Raw genomic sequence first — 13,279 nt, 5'->3', positions numbered from 1 at the left:
TCTGGGGATGCAGGTTCTCCCTGAAATAATAAGCATCACCACAACACATAAACACAACAATAAAACATGGGTGGAAAGATTATTTCCAAGGCTGCCTGCTCTTGGTCCTTGGAATATTTCACCTGTCACATGCAGTTTTCTTATCATTATTTAATTTCTTGCTGAATGAACTCCTTGTCAGTTGGTGGACCACTTTTGGATCAATTCTTTCCCCATCTATTTAATTGGAGAGAATGTCTCAAAAGCACTAGACATTATAGAAAGCCTCTGTGCTACTTTGGATGTATTATGGCCCCCAAAACACCATTATCTTTGATGCAGTCTTTTGTGGGCAGACATATTAGTGTTGATTAGGTTGGAACCTATTGTTTCAGTGTTTCCATGGAGATGTGACTCAATCAGCTGTGGGTGAGATGTTTCATTGGATTATTTCTATGGAGGTCTTGTCCTAGCCATTCAGGGTGGGTCTTAATTGGATCACTGGAGTACTTTAAAAAGAGCCATACAGAGGGATTCTGGGAAGATGGCGGCATAGAAAGAAGTGGAAGACTTAGTCTCCCCCAGAACAATTCATAAATGAACAAAAAACCAGTAAATAACCTGGAATGGTAGCGGGGAGACAAACGTGACAGTACACTCAACTTCCACCAAAATGAATTGGGAGGAATGCCCGGGATCACAGCATAAAATCTGTAAGTAAAATTGCGGACCAGCGCTGAGAGCCGAGAACCTAGAGCCAGGAGCCCCTCCCTCACGGAAGCCGCGCCGTGCACACTCTCAGCCCAGCTCCAAGTGAGCTTTTAATAATAACTGCTCAATACAGACAGTGAATCCTCAACAAGCAGACAGAGGCTTTTGGTGACAACTGACCTTGGGAGAATCGGGGGAAATATTCTGTCTCTCGCTTGCTCTCTGTGGAGAAAACCTCAGCTGCTCTCAGCCGACAAGGCGTTGCAGTAAAGACAGCCTCACACATTCTGCATTCTGAAATGAGCTGAGAGCCCCGCGGCACAGCCAAGCAGTCCAGGGCTTCCCTAGAGGCACTGCGCACACTGATGACGTAGCACGGCATCCCCCTTGGCTGAGGGAGGATCGCGGCTGGGAGGGGGGATCCGCTTGGAGAACCCAGGGGCGCTACACCAAGTCTAGTGGTTTATGGGACACCGAGAGAGAGCTGCCCTTCCTCTCTGGCCACCCGTGTGTGCTCCCCACACTCGGCAGGTGACTCCAGCAGTGCGCCCAGGCCAAGCTCTCCAACTGAACACACAAGAATCATTTCCCCTCACTATGCAAGAACTGATTGGAGGGATATAGGTGGCTCACAGACACCATCTGCTGGTTACTTAGAGAAAGTGTACGTCACCAAACTGTGTCTCTGAAAAATTAGATCGATATCCCTTTTTTTTTGATACAACTTGAAAGAACCCTATCAAGCAAAACAAATGCCAAGAGGCCAAAAACAACAGAAAATCTTAATGCATATGATAAAACCAGATGATACGGAGAATCCAGCTCCAAACACACAAATCAAGATTTCGGAAGAAACGTTATATCTTGCAAATTTAATTAAAGAACTACAATCAAAGAATGAAAACATGGCAAAGGATTTAAAGGACATCAAGAGGACCATGGCCCAGGATATAAGTGCCATAAAAAAGACCCTAGAAGAGCATAAAGAAGACACTGCAAGAGTAAATAAAAAAATAGAAGATCTTATGGAAATAAAAGAAACTGTTGGCCAAATTAAAAAGACTCTGGATATTCACAATACAAGACTAGAGGAAGCTGAACAACATCTCAGTGTCCTAGAAATCCGCAGAACAGAAAATGAAAGAACAAAAGAAAGAATGGAGAAAAAAATTGAAAAAATCGCAGTGGATCTCAGGGATACGATAGATAAAAGAAAACGTCCAAACTTAAGACTCATTGGTGTCCCAGAAGGGGAAGAGAAGGGTAAAGGTCTAGAAAGAGTATTCAAAGAAATTGCTGGGGAAAACTTCCCCAACCTTCTACACAATATAAACACACAAAGCATAAATGCTCAGTGAACTCCAAATAGAATAAATCCAAATAAACCCAGTCCAAGACATATTCTGATCAGACTCTCAAATACTTAAGAGAAGGAGCAAGTTCTGAAAGCAGCAAGAGAAAAGCAATTCACCACGTACAAAGGAAACAATATAAGACTAAGTAGTGACAACTCAGTGGCCACTATGGACGCGAGAAGGCAGTGGCATGACATATTTAAAATTCTGAGAGAGAAAAATTTCCAGCCAAGAATACTTTATCCAGCAAAACTCTCCTTAAAATTTGAGGGAGAGCTTAAATTTTTCACAAACAAATGCTGAGAGACTTTGCCAATAAAAGACCTGCCCTACTTCAGATTCTAAAGGAAGCCCTACCAACAGAGAGACAAAGAAAGGAGAAAGAGATACAGAGAATTTTAACAGACACATATAGTACCTTACATCCCAAATCACCACGACACTCATTTTTCTCTAGTGATCACAGATCTTTCTCCAGAAGGGACCATAAGCTGGGACATAAAACAAGCCTCAAGAAATTAAAAAAAAAAAATTGAATATACTTACAGAACATTCTCCAAACACAATGGAATACAAATAGAAGTCAATAATTTTTGAACTATAACTCCATTATTTACTTCCTACATGATAAAAAATACACAAACTCTAAGGACAAATCAGTGGTTTTGAACTCAATGTAAAATATGTAATTTTAGACAACTATATAAAGGTGGGGGAATGAAGGAGTATAGGAACATAGTTTATGTGCCCTATTGAAGGTATCAAAGAAAAACAAGATTGACAGGGATTTAAGAGGTTAATTTTAAGCCCCACAGTAAACACAAAGAAATTATCAGAGAATATAACCATAGAAATGAAATTAGAGTTTGGGTTAAGAGAAATGGGGGAAGGGGCAATGGGAAGTTAAGAAGAGTGTAGGGTTGCTGTTTGAGGTGAAGGGAAATTTCTAGCAATGGATGGTGGGAAAGAGCATAACATCATTCTAAATGTGGTTAATCCCCCTAATGGAAGGCTAGGGAGGGGGTGGAATGGGAAGATTTAGGCTGTATATATGTTTCCACAATTGAAAAAAGGAAAAAAAAAAAAAAAACAGTCTAACTAGACGACAATTGAATGCTAAGGATGAACTTGGATGGGATTGGAGGGTGGAGGACAGGTGGCTCGAAGGGGCACAGTTGAGACATAAGGAAAAGGAAATGTAGAATGTAAGCATTGTATCATTGTTGAATCTCTCATGCTTCTTAGCTGTGCTTAATGGAATTACATAAAACATTGTTCTTGTTCATGGGAAGTACATACGTGAATTATAGTGTATGTTCAAGGATGTGTGCAGCTAACTCTCATATGTTCAGAAGACAGAGCAATAGATGATGGATGATAGGGAGGGAGGGAGGGAGAGAAAGAAGTAACGATGTGACAGCATGTTAAAGGTGGATTGAGCTGTCGGGGGAGGGGGTCAGGGTATGATGGAATTCTGTGTATGGGGCTAGTATTGTTTTTGCAGCTATTCATGTAACTTTGAATTTATTTCAAAATAAAATAAATAAAATAAAAAAATAAAATAAAATAAATAAAATAGAAAATAGAAAATAGAAAATAAAATAGCCATACAGGCCCAGATGCAAAGCAGTTGTGAGTGACATTTTGGAGACCAACTCAGAGTGACATTTTGAAGAGGAGTTGCAGCTAAGAGAGGAAAAAAACACCCAGGAGCAATATTTTGGAGAATGCCATTTTGAAATGTAACCTGGGAGCAAGGAGATGCCAGCCACGTGCCTTCAGTTACCTCTGAAGAGGTTTGCTGGATGCCATTGGCCATCCTTCAATGAAAGTACCCTATTGTTGATACTTTACCTTGGACACTTTATGGCTTAAAGACTGTAACTCTGTAACCAAATAAACCCCCTTTACAAAAGCCAATCCATTTCTGGTATTTTGCATAATAGGCAGCATTAGCAAACCAGAGCAGCCTACCAGGAAGACCCACCCTTATTTTACAGTTATTAGTTGGAGGGATTTTTCCAAACATTAGTGAAAAGATTCCTAAGTCTGTAGCTAAAAGGGAACAGCTCTCATCTTAGAAACCAGGAATTTACTGGAAACTTCCGCATTATCCATCAGGATAGTAACTAAACCTACAATTCCCCCAGAAGTAATGGCCTCTGTATTCATAAGCTAGCCCAAAGAGGGAAGGTAGCAGACTTACCTCTCCATCATTATCAGGGCTCAATCTTGTTTCCCGTCATCAGCCCCAACACCTACCTCACTCTTCAGCCCTACTGAGTTCCCTGTCACTCTCCTGCTTGGCAGGCCCTTTCATGGACACATGCCTTCACAATGCCTACAATGTATTTCTACCTGCCACATCCAACCCTTCTCCCTCTTCTAAATTCCCACTCATTCTTTGAAAACCAACACAAATGTCACCTCCCCAGCAAGGCTGTCCAATATCCTCAGCAGAATCAGTTTCCCTAGGGTCCTCTGGCCCACTTGGTTCCAGTCTCTGAAATAAAGCCATCCTGTTTTGCAGCTATCTGCTTACAAGACTCTCCATGGGCCCATGGACCTGCAGCAGTAGGGGCCTTGCCTGGTCCCCTGTGAATCTTGGTGCCCGGCACAGGGCCTGAAAGAAGGCTGCACTCAGGACATGGTTTTTGAGACTGGGAGAACCTTGAGCTGAAATACAAGAAGTCATTGAGGTGAAACATGGATTATTTTTTTTGGCCCTAAATAGAAGCTCTTTCGCTTGGGACAAGCAACTCAGCATTGTTTAATGAACAAAGACTGGCCAATAGCATAAAAATGTAAGATGGCACCTCCATCAACACTCCCAATGGGGACTCCTGTCTTTCTATTCTCTGGAATCCTTTTCCACTTGCCCAACTTTACCCATCAGTCAAAAACAATCTCCTCTAGACAGGAAGGCCGGGGACTGTCCTCTCACTTGCCACAGGCATCACATAGCAGTCACGGTCATCCCTGGCCTCCGACATCCTTGGTCCAGTGCAGACCTGGAACTCCCAGCAGCGATGGCCCCAATCAGTGTTTGAGGAACCAATAAACAATCACAGCTTCAAGCTAATTTTTTTTTTAATTTTTCACAAAGAGCTCCAGAAGGCAAGTAGTTTCTCATTTCCCCACCCTTAAAAGGGCACAGCATGACAATGCGGGGTGCTGGGATGCCGGCTCGTCCTTGTTTTCCAGAGTTCCAGCAGCAGGCCCATGTGAACCCACAGCGAGGCCCGTGAAGTGTGTCCTCAGCAAGCTGGAAGTGCTCAGTACAAACCCAGCAGCACCAGCGCTGCTGAAATCAGAGTCATCTGTCCAGGTGATCCCACCACTGGATCCCAAGAGGAATCCAGATGGGGTTTGACCTCCAGAGGCAGCGAGCAGGTGTCAGGGCAGGAGGCAAAGGCCTCTGTGACACAGGCTCCACGTGACACCAGTAGAAGTCAAGGCTTGGCTTAGGACTTGACGGGGCAGAAGAATACCAAGGTCAAGTAACCCCTTGATTGCTGAAGAGACGACTTTTTTAAAGAAATACTGAGACTGCAAGAAAAAAACATTGCTTAGGATTCCAGATATGAGCAAAGAGAAGCAAAACCCAGGCTAACAGAGCTGGAACTTTATTCACAGTAGAGCAGTCCTATTCTAAAATTCTAGAATTTAAGACCAATGCCTTTTAAAAGCCATCAGACCAGCTGATGGAAAAAGGAAAAAAAAAATGTTTTCTTATTAAACACAACAACACAAAAATCAACTCAATCTTCCTCCATTATCCAACACCCCAGCCATCTCCTACTCCATCAAAAAAAAAATAAAAATAAAAATAAAAATAAAAATAAAGCCACTAAAGCCATGCACACTTGCACACACTCAAATATGCAAACAAAATACAAAATACCCAAGGAAACAAGGAAATGTTAGGAATCACCTAAGGATTTTTCATGAGAACCCAGATGCTCTTTTTGTTCTTACAGAAAAAACTCAAGCTCTGACACGCATGTCTAAGCAGTATAAATTGGAGTCGGACAAGATCCCTTTCCCCAGTCTCCTGGCTTATTAGTCAATGTAGAATATGACAATAAGTCAGAAAGGAAGGCCAAGGCTGGTGTCCTGTGAAAGGCAAGGTGCCTTGCTGTCCTGCAGCCTGGTGGACCCTCCCTTGGGAGCACTAAGTTTGGGACAATGCAGCAACCCCCACTCCTGTGGGCTCTGCTCCAAAGGGCCCTCCCTGTCAAGTTAAGTGTGAAACTCAGGTTGCTGAGCCTGCAGAGCCCCTACTGCCTGGCTGCCACGGTGAAAGGGCGTGGAGGGAGGAGGGTGCCAGTACAGGGTGCTTGGAGAGGGTATTTCTGGAGGCAAAGTTTCACTGCTTGGGGGCCTGAGAATTTAAACCTGAGGGAAGGCATCATGAGATATCCTAAGGTTGCAGATTGTGGAGTTGGAAGAGACCACATAGTCCAACTCTGCATTTTACATTTTGTATGAAGAAAGCAGAAAGGAGTTTTAGGCTACATCTTGATTAATAAGACAGGAGACTCTTTGGAGAGAGGGTGTGTGTCCAGGATTCTGGCTCCCAGGGCTTCTTTGGTTGTTGGCCTACATCAGTTGACCAATCCACTGTTTCTGACAAGGTCTCTGGACTTCAGTGGAGAATCACTGGTTCCCAAATGGTTAGAAACCCCTACGCAATAGGTCTCTGCAAGAGTCAGGCAGTGAGGTGTAGGAGAACCGGACTGCTGAACCAGTGTGTCTACACTGGCCACTCTCCAGGGTGCAATGAAAGATGGAAACATCTGTTTCTCTGCCTTCTCCCACAGACAATGTTTTCCCCACATTTTGTAAAATAAATAATTCATCTGAAAATGTGCTCTGTCATTTAACCAGGACTCGTAAAACTCACATCTGGTTCATTCCCAGACCAAGGGGTGGCAGGGAGAAGATGATGTATTGCAGCAGCACATGGACCTCTGGGACAGGAATCCAACACCCCAGCCCTGACCCCCTATATATTAAATTTATCTTTATAAATAGAGCATCCTAACTCAAGTTAGGACCACAATAAAAAAAGGCCAGAGGTTGGGTTCTTTTTTTCCTCAAATAACTACACAAATCCTCCAATATCTACCAAACTGTACCCACATGACAAGCTGGACACCTCTTTATAAGAGCTCCAGTTGCCATGATAGTCAAGGGCTGAGTCTTAGCCAGACCCAAACAGCCCATCCTCCTTGGATTAGGAGGAGTAAAATCTAAAATTCACTTTGCAATAGAGCTCATGACCAAATTCCTTAGAATAAAAAGTCCAATTAATATGATTTTAAATAGTTTGATGTTTCTTTCAAATCTGCTGCATGCACAAGTTTTCAGGTTACATCTTTCATATAAAATGGGCCCGTTAGACCATCAACTGTGGTCCAGTTGGCTTGGCTGCCTACACTACCCATTTGTTGATGAGATGGCTTGGTGATCATCCTTCTCCTGAGTGAGTCTCTGAGCCATGTTGATCAACCTTAATGTGGGAAGCAGTATCCCATGGGTAACAAACAGAAACCTGGGTGTCTGGATTGAAGTTTATCTTAATGGTTCCCATAAAGTCTATCTTCCCGCCAACCTAGGCAATTAGGGTTTAATTTCCCTATTCCCCTCCCCTGTCAAAAATATATTAATTTTGATCAGTCACATGTAACTTCGGTTAGACAACAGTGAGAACTAAAAGAAACTGGAACAAACGGATGAACAGCCCTTAAGAAAAACCAAAGGATGATGAACCAGTGTGGGTCAAGATCCCATGGAGCCTTCAGAGCTCATCCCTTGAAGGCACGGTGTCCAGGGAGGCTGGTGGTGGCAGTGCCTCTGTGTTCTTGGCACTATGGTGGATGCGACCTTGCTTCCGGGACTCCCAGGAATGTGTCCTGTCCCAGTCAGTGGCCACTGTCTCATTGTCCCAGATGGTCGATGTCTCTGTGTCACTCAGATAGCCCGGCTGGCCCGTGTAGTGTGTGGGGTAGATGAGCAAGGGTTCTGCAGAGAAGGCTTTCAAGTCCCTGGATTCGTAATACTCCTTGTACTCAGCCCTGAAAACAAGAGATGCACAGGTGCATGAGGGGGTGAGGATGCATACAGAAGAGGGGAAAAGCGGGAAGGGCCGCTGCTGTTGTCTCTTGCACTGTCATACATTCATTTGGTTATTTTAAAAGTTGCATCTTCTGTGAAAAACACACACAATAAAGGTTTCTTTTAAAACTTTCAGGTGATCAAAAAAAACAAAAGTCAGGATAGATCTATTGTATTTGGACAGACTGATAGAAAAGACGAATTTTAGATCTTACTCTAAAAGTTAAAAACGGAGCTCTGTTGGATCATAATGATAAACAAATATGATCATGTTATAGAAAATGCCCTGCTCCTGGATTAATAAATTAGAAATCTGAGATCTTGGTGGCAGCCTGAGTTACGTGAAAGAGTGTGGGCTTGGGGGCATGCCAGCCTGGCTTTGCGTTCCAGCTCCCTGCTCACCCTTCTAGCTCCCTGAGAGGGTAAAGTTGAGGAATAACTTGGGCTCCCTCCCAGGGCTCTCATGCAGATTATCTGAGGTGACATCTTTAAGGCTCCTAGGTCAGTGAGTGAACCGTAAGTATTCATGTTCCTTCTGTTTCTGCTGAGCTGCAGATACAAAGTCAGTCTCTAATATGTATAAAAAAGGGTGAGGAGCTTCATTTTTACTGAGCACAGGAGACAAAATGAACAAGATGCAGCACAGAAAATCTCAACAGCCAAAACGAAGATGGTCTAGTGAGGAGATCACCCAGCAACTGTGAGAAGGAGCAGAAGTTAGAACCTAATCTCGTGCTCCATCAAGGAATTTAGGAATCACTGATGGGGCAGCAATTACGTGCTGAGTTTGTCAGGCTCTCTAAGGACACAGGGATTCGAGACTCTTCCTGCCTTAAAGGGCTCACAGTTTACTGGGAGACCAACAGGTAAGTCATGAATTGTCACACCTTTTGATAAGTGCTAGGTCAGTGTAAGATCCCAGGCTATGGGAACCCTGAGCACCAGGCTGCCTTCCTCCATGGTTACCCTGCTCAAGAGCCACCTCCACTGTCCCTGAACTATTACACATCTCTGCCATCGCAGGTATCACAACACAGCATGATGAACTGTTCATGAGTTGGGTTCCCCATTGTTCTAGTTTGCTAATGCTGCAGAATGCAAAACACCAGAGATGGATTGGCTTTTATAAAAAGGGGGTTTATTTGGCTACACAGTTACAGTCTTAAGGCCATAAAGTGTCCAAGGTAACACCTCAGTAATCAGGTACCTTCACTGGAGGATGGCCAATGGCGTCCGGAAAACCTCTGTTAGCTGGGAAGGCACGTGGCTGGCGTCTGCTCCAAAGTTCTGGTTTCAAAATGGCTTTCTCCCAGGATATTCCTCTCTAGCAAGCTTGCTTCTCTTCAAAACATCACTCACAGCTGCACTGACTTCCTTCTGTTATGTCAGCTCATTTATATGGGTCCACTGATCAAGTCCCACCCTGAATGGGCAGGGCCATGCCTCCATGGGAATATCTCATCAGAGTCATCACCCACAGCTGGGTGGGGCACATTCCAAGCAAATCTAATCAGCACCAAAACATCTGCCCCACAAGACTACATCAAAGATAATGGCATTTGGGGGACACAGTACATTCAAACTGGCACATTCCACCCCCTGGACCCCAAAATGACATTATCTTTCCAAGTACAAAATACATTCATTCCATCACAATATCACAAAAACTTAAATCATTTCAGTAACAAAAGTTAAGTACAAGATCCTATCAAAATCAATTACAGGCGTGGTGGGTCCTAAGGCATAATTCTCCTTTAGCTTTGGATCTGTGGACTTAGAACAAGTTATGTGCTTCCAATATACAAAGGAGGGACATTCATAGGATAAACATTCCCATCGCCATAAGGAGAAAGAGTAAGGAAAACAGGGTTAACAGGACCAAAACAGTTTCTAAAACCCGCAGGACAAACTCCATTAGATTTCAAAGTCTGAGAGTCATTAACAGAACAATGTTGCATCCTTGGGGCTTGAGAGAGTGGGAGTCTAACCCTTCCTAAGGGCCTTTGTGGCAGCCCTTTCCTCTCCAAACACTTGGATGAATGCACCAACATGTCCACACATTGGGGAGACCACCTTCTCGGCCCCACCCTCCTCAAACATCGGGGCAGCTCCCAGATTCCCTTCCATCTCCGGGGCACACGCTCAACCCCTTCAGAACAGTGTGGTGGCAGCCAGGCTCTCCCCAATTCCCTGGGAATGTGCTCCAACCTTTTTGGGACCTCGGGTGGCAAAACTCTTCCAGAGCATCGAGGCGGAAAGCCCACCCTTGACCTCCGGGGCAAACTCACCCTTTCCATGCGTGTGGGCTGCTCCACTCTCCCAGCCCGAGACCTCTTGACTCCAGACCTCAACCTCCATGGCTCTGTCTTTGAAGAGATTTTTCCTTCAGTTTGTTCCTTGTCTGTCTCCTCCAGTCCAGACTGGCAATGGCTCTGTCTGTAAAGACCTCGCAAAAATTCTGTTGGCTTTGCATGAAGCATACAGGGGTCAAAGCTGTCAGACAATAGGACTTTCCACAAATCCTTTCTGGATAATTCCATCTCCAATCTTGGCTTGTACTGAAATGGCAGCTGGGTTCCATGTTTGTTAACATCCTCACATTGGGCTGTAGCTTCTGGGATTCCACCCCCTGGAAGTTCATAATTTTCCAAGCCATCAGCTTCTGGTTTCTTTGAACCCAAGAGTTCAGTTCTAAGTTTCTCTCTCTCTGCTCACATTTTACTATAAGCTGCAAGAAGAAGCCAGGGTACCTCCTCCACACGTAGTCTGGAGATCTCCTCAGCTAAGTATTCCAGGTTGTCGCTTTCAAATTCTTCCTTCCATCTGACACCAGGACTCAATTTTGCCAAATTTTGTGCCACTTTAAAACAAGGATCACCTTTCTTCCAGTTTGCAACACATTCATCATTTCTGCTCAAGTCCTCATCAGAAGTATCTTTAGAGTCCATATTTCCATAGTCTCTTCAAAGCAGTTTAGGCCTTTTCTATCAAGCACCTCACAATTCTTCCAGAATCTTCCCCTTATCCATTTAAAAAGCCATTCCAACATGTTTGGTATTTGCAAACTCAGCAGCACCAGCACCCCACTTCCGGTACCAAAATCTGTTCTAGTTTGCTAATGCTGCAGAATGCAAAACACCAGAGATGGATTGGCTTTTATAAAAAGGGGGTTTATTTGGCTACACAGTTACAGTCTTAAGGCCATAAAGTGTCCAAGGTAACACATCAGTAATCAGGTACCTTCACTGGAGGATGGCCAATGGCATCCGGAAAACCTCTGTTAGCTGGGAAGGCACGTGGCTAGCGTCTGCTCCAAAGTTCTGGTTTCAAAATGGCTTTCTCCCAGGACATTCCTCTCTAGCAAGCTTGCTCCTCTTCAAAACATCACTCACAGCTGCACTGAGTTCCTTCTGTTATAACAGCTCATTTATATGGCTACACTGATCAAGTCCCACCCTGAACGGGTGGGGCCATGCCTCCATGGGAGTATCTCATCAGAGTCATCACCCACAGCTGGTGGGGCACATTCCAAGCAAATCTAATCAGCACCAAAACATCTGCCCCACAAGACTACATCAAAGATAATGGCATTTGGGGGACACAATACATTGAAACTGGCACACCCATCAATTGTGAGCTTTGCAAAGATGGGGACCACGGCCTGGTTAACACTATTATGACAAACAATGAACTGAACTAGATGAACTGAAAACTGTGGAGTACTTAGGAAGATGATATTGACCTTGAGGAAGAACGATCCATAAGCTTATGGAAGTAAGAAGATCAAAGACAAGGAGAGGACTGAGCAGATCATGTCCGGTTAAACTGTACACTGGATTTTAAAGGGAACCCCTGGCCATCTCTGCCTCATCCTCCCCATCTCTAAAAGGGGATAACCACTTGAGTCAGCTTCTGTGGTTCACGACAATGGGAAGATCATTTAGGAAAGCAGAAAACCTTTATCAAATATCAAGTTCTACCCTAAAACTGAGTAGCATAGTTCATGGAGGGGCCACGCCCAAGGGGCTGTCAAGCAGTTCAGGAAAACTCACACAGGATGCTTGTTGTACATGATCGGCAGAAACTCGTCCACTGGCAGCATCTTCCCAAAAGGATCGGCTCCAACCAGCTTCTGTGCTCCTTCCAGAGAGATGACGTAGCCCAGGGTCCAATAGGAATAGTCCGCTTCCACCAGATTCAACACATTGGGCACTGCTTTCTCAGGCTCTTTTACTTGCATCCTCTTCCTACCAATATAACTAAAAGAAAAAGGGCAAAGCAGAAAAATTCCAACTTGAATATTAGACACTGACCAGAATGGAGTACAGCTTTCGTTTACACACACACCTATGAAATCCTGGACCGTACATGTCTCATATTAAATGCATCACACTCATGAAGTGTACAAGGCCACAGCCATGACTGCCATCTGCAAACAATGGGGCCACTTCCCTGGCTCTGTTTTATCAAAGCCCCCTAGCCAACTGGACGTGCTCAGAGTAGAAAGTTAAGATACAGAGAGATTAAAATATCTTTCAGATCATTTCCCAAAAATGGCCTGGGATTTCCAGCCATGTTAACAGAGCTTGGAAGGGGAAAAAACGGCCAGATGTGAGAATCCTGAATTTGGTTTTTTTTTTTAAGTCCCCAGAGTTTCAGCCTTCAATGCTTTCTGCACAGTTCTCCAAATACTGCTGGTAAACACAGGGCTGAAGGCGCTGAGGGAAAGAAACAGTCTGTATAAAGGACTTATAAAATTGGAACCCAAGAGTGGTCCCAGGGGCTTTCCTTGGGCAATATGAATGGCAACGCACGGCTTTCACCCACTATGGTCACCTAGCTCTGTCTGCATTTCCTCCTGGGCACTCAGCTCTGAGAAAGGCTCCCAGGCAAGTTTTGTTCTCCTTGAACAATGGCTACAGTGCAAGACATACCCTCAAGCGCTCCTGCCTTCTCCTAGTCTACTCATGGATCTGCAATCTATTAATTTTGTCTGGATCCTGTTTGTTTGCAACTTAACTGGAGTGAGTTGAGGAGTTGGCTGTTTTCTGTCTGGCTGGGCAAAGCAGTACTTTCTTTCTTTTGCCCTAAAACTATGTCTTTCAACATTCAAG

The 13,279-nt window shown here is 44.2% G+C and overlaps 1 protein-coding gene across 5 annotated transcripts in view; it reads right to left on the bottom strand.

Annotated features, from left to right (window-relative positions):
* COLGALT2 (collagen beta(1-O)galactosyltransferase 2) overlaps positions 1 to 13,279 on the bottom strand; it is a 167,219-nt gene that overhangs the window by 10,090 nt on the left and 143,850 nt on the right. For 3 of the 5 annotated variants that reach the window (XM_037825192.1, XM_037825191.1, XM_037825190.1), the window contains exon 11: positions 12,218 to 12,424. In XM_037825192.1, the coding sequence (XP_037681120.1) occupies positions 12,218 to 12,424 (207 nt within the window). Of the gene's footprint in view, positions 1 to 4,842; positions 5,595 to 5,649; positions 8,126 to 12,217; positions 12,425 to 13,279 lie in introns of those variants that run through there. The other 2 variants (XM_037825189.1, XM_037825188.1) reach the window with 2 other exon arrangements.

The sequence above is a fragment of the Choloepus didactylus genome, chromosome 2, assembly GCF_015220235.1.
Source record: "Choloepus didactylus isolate mChoDid1 chromosome 2, mChoDid1.pri, whole genome shotgun sequence".
Taxonomy (NCBI): Eukaryota; Metazoa; Chordata; class Mammalia; order Pilosa; family Megalonychidae; genus Choloepus; species Choloepus didactylus.
The sequence above is the reverse complement of the archived record's forward strand: the minus strand, read 5'-3'. Positions and strand labels throughout refer to the sequence as shown.